The 12,495-nt window shown below is 37.9% G+C and overlaps 4 protein-coding genes across 5 annotated transcripts; 1 reads left to right on the forward strand and 3 right to left on the reverse strand.

The window, feature by feature from the left end:
• Positions 1-242: 242 nt before the first annotated feature.
• LOC123312892 (midnolin homolog) lies at positions 243-2,918 on the reverse strand. The gene is made up of 5 exons (XM_044897460.1): positions 2,536-2,918; positions 2,390-2,477; positions 1,884-2,031; positions 1,698-1,835; positions 243-1,129 (listed from the first exon to the last, which is right to left on the reverse strand). The coding sequence occupies exons 1-5, from the start codon at positions 2,739-2,741 to the stop codon at positions 750-752; spliced, it is 960 nt and encodes a 319-aa protein (XP_044753395.1). The 5' UTR covers positions 2,742-2,918; the 3' UTR covers positions 243-749.
• Positions 2,919-3,174: 256 nt separating this feature from the next.
• Positions 3,175-9,184, forward strand: LOC123312895 (DNA-binding protein SMUBP-2). The gene is made up of 2 exons (XM_044897464.1): positions 3,175-3,674; positions 8,705-9,184. Exon 1 carries the CDS (start codon positions 3,258-3,260, stop codon positions 3,663-3,665), a length of 408 nt encoding a protein of 135 aa, XP_044753399.1. The 5' UTR covers positions 3,175-3,257; the 3' UTR covers positions 3,666-3,674; positions 8,705-9,184.
• LOC123312887 (cilia- and flagella-associated protein 251-like) lies at positions 3,725-8,689 on the reverse strand. The gene is made up of 20 exons (XM_044897454.1): positions 8,197-8,689; positions 7,990-8,136; positions 7,794-7,897; positions 7,584-7,744; positions 7,409-7,521; positions 7,099-7,358; positions 6,762-6,943; positions 6,574-6,702; positions 6,410-6,515; positions 6,208-6,356; positions 6,005-6,153; positions 5,655-5,842; positions 5,225-5,351; positions 5,065-5,166; positions 4,892-5,014; positions 4,750-4,841; positions 4,464-4,698; positions 4,125-4,356; positions 3,968-4,071; positions 3,725-3,919 (listed from the first exon to the last, which is right to left on the reverse strand). Exons 1-20 carry the CDS (start codon positions 8,443-8,445, stop codon positions 3,794-3,796), a joined length of 3,078 nt encoding a protein of 1,025 aa, XP_044753389.1. The 5' UTR covers positions 8,446-8,689; the 3' UTR covers positions 3,725-3,793.
• On the reverse strand, positions 8,961-12,477 carry LOC123312891 (inhibitor of nuclear factor kappa-B kinase subunit alpha-like). Of its 2 annotated transcripts, none has more exons than XM_044897458.1 (9): positions 12,301-12,477; positions 11,950-12,069; positions 11,300-11,894; positions 10,791-11,217; positions 10,226-10,734; positions 10,003-10,158; positions 9,647-9,783; positions 9,469-9,550; positions 8,961-9,416 (listed from the first exon to the last, which is right to left on the reverse strand). In XM_044897458.1, exons 1-9 carry the CDS (start codon positions 12,302-12,304, stop codon positions 9,323-9,325), a joined length of 2,124 nt encoding a protein of 707 aa, XP_044753393.1. In that variant the 5' UTR covers positions 12,305-12,477; the 3' UTR covers positions 8,961-9,322. The 2 variants fall into 2 exon arrangements, with proteins under 2 accessions (XP_044753393.1, XP_044753392.1); XM_044897457.1 differs by lacking the exon at positions 12,301-12,477 and adding an exon at positions 12,172-12,292.
• Between the last annotated feature and the right edge of the window lie 18 nt (positions 12,478-12,495).

The following is a 12,495-nucleotide window of genomic DNA, read 5'->3' on the forward strand; positions in this document are numbered from 1 at the left end:
GGGAAGTGAAATTTTAAAAAATCTTACGGAGCAGAAAGGCTTTGCCATTTTCTTCGATAAGGCCGTCAGATGACGCTGCGTGCATCAAGATCTTGAATGCAGTGACTTTGAAGTATTGTGTGTTGCATTAAAAACTGCATTTTGCCATTTGAGTCCAAACGTATGTGACAAAATATTCCTTATTTATTTGTTCATAGTTTGTGTTTTACACCTAGAAGTTTCCGACGAAAAAAAAACACAAATTAGCCCATAACTTTAATTTAATCAATCTAAAAAACCATATGAAAAATCAAAATCGAACAATTATTGATCTTAAAAAATATTGCTTCAAATGTATAATTTCTTTTCATTCTTCTGATATTACACATAACCAATTCTATTTACGATAATCACACTAAAATACTCTTCCACTGTACTCGCTGCAAACCATTCTTTTAAACCTTTTTTTTAGCCCAGTCGGTAGAGTGATTGTTTTTTTTTCAAATTACAGATTTACAACTATTCCGTTATGGGATTCATCAGTAAATTGTTTCGAACTGGCAGTTACGGCTTCCCACCAATCGAAACTTATCCACTAAAAAAAAAAAATTGCAAAGTGCGAAACTGCACTCGACTCGTTAATGCAGTAAAATGATCCGCCAACTGGGGTTAACGGGGGATCTGGGAGCTCCTCCCAAGGAAAATTCAACAACAAATCTCCAACACTGAAGCAGAACTAAAGGTCAATAGAGTCTTGGGGTAAAAGTAATTTACGCAGTTACTGTGTCACTATCACTAGAAGGCAACGAATAGGGTTTCTGTTTGCGCTGACGCCTGCGCTCCCTCTTCTCGCCCATCACGAGACGCAACTGTTCCAGTTTGCCTCTCGTTCGCGAATTTTGATCCTCGTTCGCGGGTTGGCTGGGTACCGAAGGTTCTTCGAAATTGTTGTTTGTGTCGTTGCTCGCGGCCGACGCTTCGTCACATCCCCCCCTCCTCGAGATTCGTCTGAATTCAGGTACGGAACAGAGGAGATCGTTCAGGATATGGACTATTGTGGCTACGTCCCTGCGGGGCCTTCCTTTTGTGTCTTGCAGGGCCGGATTTAGGGCTCCACTGAATGTGCCCGAGTATACGCTCTCCCTGCGCCCTAAAAATGCAAGTTTAAACGTCAAAAAAGTTCTTCTCTCCCCTTTCCTATTGAACATGTGTATTGTGAGCAATAAAAACAAGTTTCCGCTCTTGAAAGACGATTGCCTTACTGGAGGATTCTGTCAAAATTCTCAAATGTCATTTTGACATATTTTAACAACATAACCTCGAAATTATGACACCCATGAACCTCTTCATGAACACTTGAGTCAAAGGAAAAAGAAGAACACTTGAGTTAGAGTTATGGAATCATTCTTTCCACAAAAAAATGGAAAAAAGATTAATGATGAACAATAGTTTGAGTAAAACTTAACATGAATAACTAAATACAAATATATATTTCTTACAAAACTTTTCCTAATTTTCAACAGAAAATGGCTAATATCAATTAATTTTCATGTTTCCAAATGATTAAATTGAAACTTGTAGGGCAAATTTCACTATGTCATGATGACCCAATGAACCCAACAAAACAATGGCAGTTGACCCAAAATTTGGACTCCAAAAATTACCCAATTTTTTTTGTTTTCTGAAAAATAATTTGAGACAGCTTTAAATGTACCAACCTCTATCTCTGCCCGCAAACACATCAGTCGACAACTTCCTCAATGTATGTTGTAAGTTTCTGGATGCTTGAAGGAGACTTGGAGGATTAGGTGGTGGCACTGGACTTCCTGGTGTAGTTGGGGGTTTAGCACCTGAAACTATATATAGTTTGAAAAATTATGTTAAAAAAAAAGTCTGACACTCACCTGTGCTGAGCTGCAACTGAATGAGCATCATTTGATCTCCCAGTCGCATGCTGAGGTTCAAAGGAGCTTTACCACAAAGGAACTCATTTACCTGGGTATCATTTAGAGATTCTAAGGCTTGCATAATGCCTATTTCAGGTCTTTGTGCCTAAATGGAACACAACAAATTAATTATATAACGTTGTGAAAGAATTATCATTGATAGAATTGAAGATTATGAAAAAAAAACACTAATCTTGAAAAAACTTATCATTCAATAAAAAAACTATCCAGTTACATTAAATTTCATCATTATGAGTAAAAGTTTAGTTATTGACAGAAGTGGTGATTGAATCCACAAGTCTCCAAGTAACTATTAAATCAATATTCAGCAATGGAAGTCCATCATTTTGAGAACCCATAATTCATAAAATAGGACAAAGAACAACAATGTGAATGAAATATGTTTCAAGAAAAAAATTGATTTAGAAGAAAAAAATAAATTAATAATTTAGATTACAACATACAATCAGTCCTGTTTCAACATTTGGTAGTAAAGTTATTCTGGACCCATCAGATATTCCGTTTTGAATTAAATTTCCATTTTGTAATTGTCTAAAATGGAATGAAGATTGATTAATGATTATCATGCATAACTGTAATGTAAACCTACTTGTCTCTGAAGAGTAAAGATATTCTGTCCCTGGACACTTTGAGCCTTTTAGATACTAATTTCTTGAAATTATCAACTGTAATGTCGTTTTCGACGGTGAGGTAGAAATCGCCCCCTGTGGTGGGATTTACATGTATAGATATTCGAGTATTTGGACCACACCCCTTATTTACAGAATTTGTAGTTGGTTGTGAACTGTTTTCCATTCTTCAACTGCCCTTTTTGAGTCCTTTCACATGAACACTATACAGTAAAGCACTCAAAGTAAACCAGCTTTCCATGCCTTACCCCCAATATTGAAAATTATCACTCGACCTCACATTTCTGATGAATTGCGTAAATAAAAAACAGTGAGCTTACGGGACAAAAGTACTCGCAGCTGTCAATACGATGTTCTGAACATAGAGCTCAAGGTCTCTAAAAAAAATTCTCATACTGAAAATTTGAAATAGCGATTCGTCTGCCAATTCATTCATTAGCATGATTTTGGATCCAAAATTTTGAATTTTAATATTATACAGCTGAAAATTTCAAGATTTCGGTACAGTGCATACCACAGAACACTGATACGAGCAGATATTTCTATGTTCTAGGGGTGTGTTCAACGATATCGACTATAAGTATTCTATGCTACCGACATATTACATATTTTGCAACCCCTGATTCTAACCTAAAATTCAAGTGTTATCCCAATCCAAACAAAAAAATATTTGTATTTAATTATGAGTACTGTCACAATAACAAAAACTAAAGAAAAACCAAACGTGAAGAATAAAGAGGCAGATTTGCAAAAAATCACATCCTCCAAGAATCTGGATGAAGTACTCGAAAATGTGAAAAAACTAGATAACTCTTGCTCCTTCAACAAGTGCAAAACTAGCATTGCAAATTTTGCTATCGACTGTAAATACTGTAAAGGCAGGTTTTGCCCAACTCACAGTCTGCCCGAAATTCATGGCTGCGGAGAAGCAGTATGTAAGGATGAAAAAGAGAAATTCAACCATCCCTACAACAAGTTGAACCAAGAGAACCACCAGAAAGCACAAACCAAACTCTCAATGAAATTGAAACAGCTGCAACTAGAACGTAAACCCAAACAAGGAAACTCCAGTAAAGCAAAGAAAAAGTGAAGATGAATGGTAAGATTAATCAGATATAACCAATACTTGAAATTCGAAAGCAAGAGATATTAACTAGAAAATGTTACTTATTTATTTCCAATCAATATTAAATATATAAAAAACTATATTTGATGAGTTTATGATTCTTTCAAGACGGAAATCGAAGAGTTTTCTGACTTTGTTTCCGAGTCTCGCACATCTATTTTTTCCCTATTCATGTCAATTCCAAGTATGTCGTCAATAAGGATATCATAATCTATGTCCTGGAACAGGATTTATAGCAATTAATTCAACAAAATATATTAACTTACCTCCGGTATGAAATCAAAGAGATAATGTCCTCCTTCCGAGGCACCACTTGCCCCAAGCAAAATTTCCATACACTTATTTATCTGGGATAAAGTGAAAGGTTCTCCTAGAACATTTTCAAATTTTTTCAACAACACACAGAAATGTCCGGAAATTTACCTTCTTCCGTCAGCAGTTCTAAGAAATCATCTCTTTTTATCATACCAGGCATGGGATCTTCAACACACTCGACAAAAGTGTTGAAGTTAGTTTCCAAAGTAGCAAGAGAATATCCGTACACTGGTTTATGATTCACATACAGTTTTACAAATTCGAGAAATGATATCATGTCTTTGATTGTACCATCTTTATCAAAGTCCCTGTACTTTATGTCCACTATGAAAGTCTCTATCTATAATATTTAGAACAGCAAGTTGAGTAAGCATGGATTTAAGTTATATCCTGATTATCTCTAGAAGTTCTGAATGATAAAATTTTATAGAATTCATGAGGTCTCACTTCAAAATCTGTCGGATAGTATCCGCAAGCTCTCATCAAGTCTGGAAGTTCTGATACCGCCAGTTTGTCGCTCACTCTTCTTGGTAAAGTCGAATTTTCTCCCTCGTGCAAGATTTGCATGTAAAAAAACAAATCTTGCATTTCCTGGAATAGAAACCCGTTTTTTCCACCTTCGATGACGCAGTAGAAGGGTTCAAAGTCTTGACCTCCTAAGTTTTGCATAAGATCGACACCTCTGCAAAGACATTCCGCGTAAAAGCCGTATGATTGAACCTTTATCTCTTACCGAGTTTCAGTTTTCCACCTTAAAACTGTGGTATCGTCCCTTCCAAACGTAAATACGTAGTCACCGTCTCCACTCACTTTGAAATCAATCAGCTGAAAGGATACGAGGTAAATATGATAAGTTGTGAGACTTTTAGTTTCACCTCTTCGGCGTGTCCAAAACATCCAACAAAACTGTAAGGGTTTCCAGAGATCGGGAGTTTCTGCAAGCCGAAATGTTTCTTGGTCATGAACACCAAGTAATCGTCATCCCTTTCAGGTAACAACTGAAAATAATTAAGCTTAGAGTTGAATTTTCCAAACTCTACGAGCATACTTTAATCTTTTTGACGGGGGTGTCTTGGTAACATCCATAGGCTGGTCCCAGAGCAACCAACCTGCACATTTGTGTTTCCTCGTTGAGAAGTTTGTATTTGTGCTGAAATTCAAACGGTCAAATAATCGTTTAGATTCAATTCTTGAATGAATATCGGTACTTGATCGTCGGTTAGGATGAAGTATCTGAAAGGCGAGTGGATGTGCTTCGGGGGGTATACCTCGCAAGACAGTGGAACAGCAGTCTGATCTATTCTCACCTTTAGGGTTGCTTGGAAGTCGTCTCCTCTGAAATTCGATGAAATTGCGGCAAATGTTGCTAATTTTGCTGAAATGTCTCGCGCGAAAGGTTTTGTAACTTTTAATAATAAATTCATAATAGCAACAGGTCATGGGCCCAGATGCGCAAGGACCTCTAAAAAGAGAACGTGGCGATTCGAAATTTAAACCGTTATATCTCTTGGTCGTGGTCATGATTATTTTATTATTATTAACGTATCTTGAAACAGAAATTTTGAATTTTTTGTTATCGGATAAAAATGAAACAAAATCGGGGTAGCTTGGGAGATCTGCCATGCGGTTTCGACTTACTGTTGGATGTCGATATTGTTGTAAGTTATCAGGAATCTGTCCATGCCTAACGTGACCAAATCTTTAGGATCCGTCTTCATGAAGAACATCTCCGATATGGTCTTGTAGTGAGACCTAGTTTTTCCGATGAAAACCCACATGGATTGGCGCTTATCGTAGATCATCATGTAAACGGTTGTGCGATTATTCTGCGGATGAGTTGAAAAAATTATGCGAGTCGTGACATATGGATGAAATTATGTGTGGATCTTACGATTCAAATAAACAAAATATATATTGAATTTATCTAATTTTGATAGCAGACGCATCCCAAGAAAACCTTGGTCCTTCGGGCGGGATGTGTTACTCACGCAGAATGCCATTTGGTCGTTGTTGACCGAAAAGGCGATTTTCTCGATGTAATAATTCGAGACGGTTATGACCTCCTGCTTTGGCGTCAACAGAATGGGGTCCAAGAACCATATTTCTCCGTTGCTACGACCGCACGCCAAAAACAGAGCTGGAAATCGAAAATTAGACGGAAGAGAAACGAATACAGACTCGACAGGCTCACAGTTGGGGGAATATTCAATACAAGTAATCGTTGCGCTTTGTTCTTCTTCATCCACGGCCTCCGGCATAGTATACTTGACGTGCAAGAAGTTGTCCATGTAATCGAACAGACATACAGTGCCGTTCTTGTAACCGACCACCAAGTAGGTGCTGAAAACGCTCGGGTTGACGTGGAAAAAGCTGCCGATTGAGAAGATACTCACAACTCGTCGTGGACAGTTATTGCGCCAACGTGGTCGTGACCTCTTTCGTAGATGAGGGTGTGTACGTTATTGATGAAATCCACGAGAGACACGGTGTCGGTTTGAACTGCGAAGTAATTAATTAACGAGGTTTTAGGACTCCCGATGATCTGGTAACAACGTACCAACTATGAAATCCCTCAAGACCCATCGCTCGCCCACTGGAGACGCGTCTTTCTTCAGCGTATCCCTGTAGATGATTTCGTATTTCTCCGCGTCGTCTTGGAACAGGGAGTCCTCCAAAGAATCGAACTCTATAAAAAAAAACAACGATGCAGTTGGAGAGATTCATCGGGGATGCGTCAGTGAACACCGATCATTTCCATCTGGATGACCTCGTTGAGGCACAGTCTGGTTATGTGGTAACGTCTCGGCTGCATGTTGAACCTCGCGGTCAGCACCGGCTTGCCCAGGTACTGCTGGTACCAGAAGAGCAGTCGCAGTCTCTTGTCGAAGATGTTTACGATCCCCTTGTCGTCGCCTGTTAGTACCGCCCTGGAAATATGCGTTAGAAGATGTTTCGGCCAATTTCTGAGCAGTGTATCACTTGATGGACTTGCCGATCTGCATGGTGTGGATGTAAGCTTAAGGAAAGTGCAGGTACTGGAAGGTTTAAAAGTGGGAGTACCTCGTCCCCTATATAGACTTACGTATCTGCCGAATCGATCGTGTTGACCGAAACTTTGGTGATCTTGCATATTTTCACCGCGATGGTGATACCGGAGACATTGGCGGCATCGAATTCCTGATAATACAGGGTGTTTCCGAAAATTATTATGCAACCTTCGGAGGTGGAGACCATCGCTTCGTGACTACGCTCGATGTACGTCATGTCGGTGAGGTGACCGATTTTTCCCCGGTATTTAATGGTCGGTATCTCGGGTTCTAACAGGACTTTTCTCTCCTCGTCCTACGAGCACAACATATATATGATGTTTAAGGTACGTAGTCTCTTTTTACCCAATACAGGAACGCCACGGCCCTTTCGAAGAGCACGGCGAAGTAGCATTCGTTGTTCTGGTTGAAGGAGATCTTTAGCACTTTGCCGAAGTAATTTTCCAGCGTAACTTGCCCTAAAAACGGTGGAAGAAAATATCACTTCGATTCCGCAGGAATATTACACCGAACAATTTACCGTCCGGTTCATCCCTGCCTTCGGTCCATAATCTCAGGTCGATCCTGAGGTTTTCTTCGTCTTTCTCACCCACAGATACCAGAAAAGTACCCTTAGGACTGAGCGCCACGTTCAGTATATGATAACCATCGTACGGATCGAAGAATATCACCACAGGCGAGCTGAAATGGACGAGATCATTTCGAGAATGCGCTTGGGAAATGGACGTACATATCCGAAGTCTGCCAAACGACTATTATATTATCCGGTCCGGAGTCGGCGGAAGCTAGGAAGCTGCCGTTGCTCGTTGAAGAAACTGCGACAACTTTATTCGGCTAAAAAATAATTAGAGTGAAGTTTCAATCGATAAAATAACTGGAAATTGTAAGAAAAAGTAAGAGAAGATAATTCTCGCAAGATTTCTCACGTGTCCCTGTAGAAAGTTCATCTTTTTCTGTTTCACATCGAACAAAACGCCGCACTGGGTCGCATTGAACAAGAGCATCGCCCTATCGGAATGGTACAGATTCAGAACGGTCGCATCCTTATTGAAACCGAACGCCCATTCCAATTTCTACAAAAATACAATTATTTAGGCGTTCCGAAGATTCGAGAATCCGCGCGTTCGACTCACGAAAGGTTCTACTTTGGCCGCGAGTTTTGGATTCTTGAAAATGTCCGGTCCCAGGGTGTTTATCTTCTTTTTGAAATCTCTACTTTTCCATATGTCGTCGTGGGGACTCAGAGCGTCGAAAATTTCGAAGCTGTTAGCGGATAGGGAATCGGCGCCTTGTTTGGTTTCGTTGGCCTCGGCCGCTTGAGCTCCAGATTCGTACAAAAGCGTGACGGAATCTTGATCGGGTTCTGCCTGCTCGTTCTTCATCTTTTCTTCGATTTCGAGATATTACAATCTTTACAAAATATTGACAACTTGTAACGTTTTGAAGTCTATGGCGTTCTTTCATAGATCACATTACATAGTGTTCTGTGGATGCGATATCGACGGAAATACTCTTTCATAGACTTATGACTTACCGAACAGTTAATCTATGACCTATGAAACTTAAATTTCTCTATGACCATTATCTTCCGTATAAATGACGTTTGAATTTTGCTTAATTTCATATTCCTCCTTTTTATAGCGGGTTACACAAAACTTTGATTTCCTGATCAACCAGTGGCAGACACTCGAAGGAAATCACTAAAGCTCTTCATTTCTGAATATACCGAAGAAGTAGCAATAGAGAACGGACGAATATTGTGCCAGAATGATATTCCAAATACTAATAATTGAACTATTGATTCAAAACGTGGATTCTCCGATCAAGCTTTGTGAAACTGCTGGTAACACCTTTTTCATGGTGACATAAACTTTGTGGAAACATGAAGAAACTAGCACACCTAGAAATATAATTTTATTTACGGATTATCTGAAAGTATTCAGTTCGATAAATGAACTTTGATATAAGAAACATCTGGATACAAGAAACAATAAGTAACATACAACACAACCAAACTGATTCTGTCATAATAACATCACCAGAGATCATCTATGTAATTGACATATGACATATCTGAAATATCAGTGGCTTACTCAATATAACATCGTAATAAAGCAACTTGAAAAAAACATAAGCTTTTGACTTTTTCATGGGATTGCAACATAAACAACAACATACTTAGCTCGAAAGAATGAAAAAAATAATTATCAAAATATAAAATTTGGAAACGTAACTTTAACATGCATTTAGACTAGAATATCACAGCAGTGAAGAAATATCTTCAATGTAGGATTCAATATCACCTCGAATAGATTCATAGTTGGAAATGCTCTCGCAGACTAATTCTGCAAATCTGAAACAGCCCCCTGCTAGATATGTTAAATGCAAAGAAACCATGCTCTTACCTCGAACTGAGGATTTGGGATTGCTGTACTGCATTATCCACAACCCAATTGCTACCTATGGCACAGTTTTTTTGGGAATCACCTGGGCAAATACAAAATATTTGGTTTTCAAGCCAACTTCTTCAACGCGAAATTCGAATGGCAACAATCATCAGTGGATGTGTAAGTTAATACTCACTTCCAATAGTTTTGTACGCTGTGGAGGCTTCCGCCAGAATTGAATCAAATATCTCGTGCAAAGATTGTATATGCGATTCAAAGGAATCCAGCCAGCATAAAAGAGATTGTAAATAGTCTGTTGCTTTTCCTAAATACCTGGAAGAAGGTGATGAAACTTAAATTCAAAGAATTCTACAGTGAAAATTTCTTCCTTAGCTTTACCTCACGCACAGTGATTGATTTTAATCATAATTCCTCCTAAGAAATAGATTTTTACCAGTCTCAACTTCGGCAAAAATTGAATTTTCTAGGTTATGTCAGTCACAACCATAGAACATTCCAAAAATAATTCAATTATGAAAATGAATGGTTTACCTTGAATAATCTTGCAGGTTTTTGTTGTGAAAAAGTGAATCTTTGAATTTCATAACTCTGCAAACTATTGTCAACATCTCCCCACAACCTAATTTATCTTTGCTGTTGGCAGAGTTTTTGGCCGTCCTTTGAAGACAACTTGCTGCTTTCCCGAGACTGCAAGATGATAAAATAATCAACCTAACCTATAACTGTCAAATAAGATGCACATCTCTCAACTTACAATTCTTTCATCTGCGGCAACTTGATCAAATCATCCTGTAAGTTGATGGTTTTCATAGCATCCAATTTCAAGACCCAATTTTCGATGTTGACAGCCAACAGATATTCGTCACATAAGCATTTCTCGATTGAGTTATACAATTTTATGAACTTATCGGCAAGAATGAGATCGCTACAGATCAAGTTCTTCCGTTTGATTTCCTTATTGAATTTTTTCACTTTTCCTGTCAACCTCAGAATGTTTTGCCTACACAATTCCCAATTTTTATGGATCTTGTTCAGCAATATTGCGAGCTGTTTGAGGTAGAGGACCATGGCCTTGTTGAAAGCCGAAGCAAACAGTATATCCTGCTGTATGTAGTATATGGAATGGGAATATATCGATTTCACTTCGTGCCAAGTGTATAGATCTCTGGCTTTCTCGAACATCAATTTGACCAATCTCGGAAGATGAAACTTTTCGATGTTGAACAAAGCGTTCCGCTTGAACAAAAATAGTTCATATGTCTCCTGAAAATATGAAAGACAATGAAGAACCAAACATGATCAATCATCAAAATACTTACATCAATAAAACAGTTTGCAATGAGAGTTTGATCATCGCAATCATTAAACTGAAAACTGCCAAGTAACAACTGTTCATCTACGGATATTTCGGTATCTCTAGCAATCCATTCACGTACCGTAGACAGCCTAGTACATTCATCGAATTCGTACGAATAGAATTTATATTTATAAACAACAAAAACTTTCAATATTTTTTTAGTCAGTACCGAGTTGAGCTGTTCGAATAAGTTATTTGAATTCGGAAAAGGTTCATGTCTAAGTTTTGGATTGAATTGTAGAGCTTTCCTCAGCCAAATTTCCATGTGGCCCTTTAAACAAGAGGATAATTTGTTCTCTTCAAAGAGCTCTGGAGAGTACTGCACATTTCCCATGTAATTTATGAAAACACAAATCTGATCAGGGGTTTTATCCTTCATCAATTGATATCTGAAAGAAAAATCTGAATAAAACTACCAAACTATGTAAACAAACTTCAGTTTCATTTATGCAAGATTAAACAAGTATTTACCTTTCAATGGGTGAGAATCTAGGCACAAAAGGGAGGACACCACAAATAACTTCAAAGGTAAGTATTCCTAGGGACCAATAATCAACAGAACAATCATAGTTCTTATTAGCGTAAATCTCAGGAGCTAAATATAACAAGGTCCCCACAAAACTGACCGTACTGTTATTCAGCTCTTTGGCATAACCCAAATCTATCAATTTGTATATCACACCACTACACCTCGTTGGACAATCTTGAAGAACAATATTCTCCGGTTTTATATCTCTATGAGTGATTTTATTTGAGTGTAAGTAATGAACTGCACCAGAAATATCTAAAAGAACATCCTTTACTGTGCTCTCTTCGAGGCCACACATGTTTAATGGTTGGGCTAGAAGATGACGCAGATTTCCTCTTTGGCAATATTCCATAGGCAGCAGTGGTAACTTTGTGGGGTTGAATTTATTCAGTTCTGTTTCCAATAATAACGGTAAGGGTTTATATTTCACTACATTGGGATGATCTAGTTCTTTCATTTTTTGGACTTCATTGCACCATCTTTCCTTATGCTTCTGAGTCAAACTTGTGGCGCACTGTAGTTTACATTTTTTCACAGCTGGAAATCAGGCCAATCAGATAAATTCGTAACCGTTGAGTAATTTTTTTTTTACCTATTGAATCATTAGTTTTACCACAACGCCATAGAGACACAGTTCCAAACCCTCCGGATCCCAGAACTGATATCCTAATCCAGTCCCCTATTACAGAAGGTTCTATTTCACCTGTAGAACCTGAAAATCGTTCATTTCAGAATATTCATATATCGAAATCAAGGTCTCAGTTATATATATGGTTTCAATTTTAATGTTTATTTTAAATAATAATCTATTTACTTTCTTTGATCATTTTTACGCCAATAAGGTTTTTGAGAAATGCCATGTTGAATTTGAGGAAATCAAATCAAGTAATGATCCACAACGTAAATAATACAAAATTATATAAGTATGTAATAAGAAACATACCCATTTATTGAAGAAAAACAAAAATAGGATAACCGATATTTCAATCACAGAAAAACTGCATGAGAAGGAAGAATCTTAGTTTAAATAACTTTAGTAGGGAAGGAATTAACTGCCAGATGATAAAAAATTGTTCGATTGTTACATCTCAAAAAATATAAACATTTGTTTGAGACAAAAGTCTAACCTCAAAATATT

Source organism: Coccinella septempunctata, chromosome 5, assembly GCF_907165205.1.
Source record: "Coccinella septempunctata chromosome 5, icCocSept1.1, whole genome shotgun sequence".
NCBI lineage: Eukaryota > Metazoa > Arthropoda > Insecta > Coleoptera > Coccinellidae > Coccinella > Coccinella septempunctata.

Excerpts from the sequence above, each read along its gene's own strand:
- LOC123312887 (XM_044897454.1), bottom strand. The coding sequence starts at position 8,445 with ATGAAGAACGAGCAGGCAGAACCCGATCAAGATTCCGTCACGCTTTTG. Across the intron at positions 4,699-4,749 it reads AGGTGGAAAACTGAAACTCG|AGGTGTCGATCTTATGCAAA; the intron begins GTAAGAGATAAA and ends ATGTCTTTGCAG. Across the intron at positions 4,357-4,463 it reads ACTATCCGACAGATTTTGAA|ATAGAGACTTTCATAGTGGA; the intron begins GTGAGACCTCAT and ends TAAATATTATAG.
- LOC123312892 (XM_044897460.1), bottom strand. The coding sequence starts at position 2,741 with ATGGAAAACAGTTCACAACCAACTACAAATTCTGTAAATAAGGGGTGT. Across the intron at positions 2,032-2,389 it reads ATGTTGAAACAGGACTGATT|GCACAAAGACCTGAAATAGG; the intron begins GTATGTTGTAAT and ends TGTTCCATTTAG. Across the intron at positions 1,130-1,697 it reads GTTTGCGGGCAGAGATAGAG|GGCGCAGGGAGAGCGTATAC; the intron begins GTTGGTACATTT and ends TTGCATTTTTAG.
- LOC123312895 (XM_044897464.1), top strand. The coding sequence starts at position 3,258 with ATGAGTACTGTCACAATAACAAAAACTAAAGAAAAACCAAACGTGAAG.
- LOC123312891 (XM_044897457.1), bottom strand. The coding sequence starts at position 12,217 with ATGGCATTTCTCAAAAACCTTATTGGCGTAAAAATGATCAAAGAAA. Across the intron at positions 11,218-11,299 it reads AGATTCTCACCCATTGAAAG|ATATCAATTGATGAAGGATA; the intron begins GTAAATACTTGT and ends TTTTTCTTTCAG. Across the intron at positions 9,551-9,646 it reads AGCGTACAAAACTATTGGAA|GTGATTCCCAAAAAAACTGT; the intron begins GTGAGTATTAAC and ends GTATTTGCCCAG.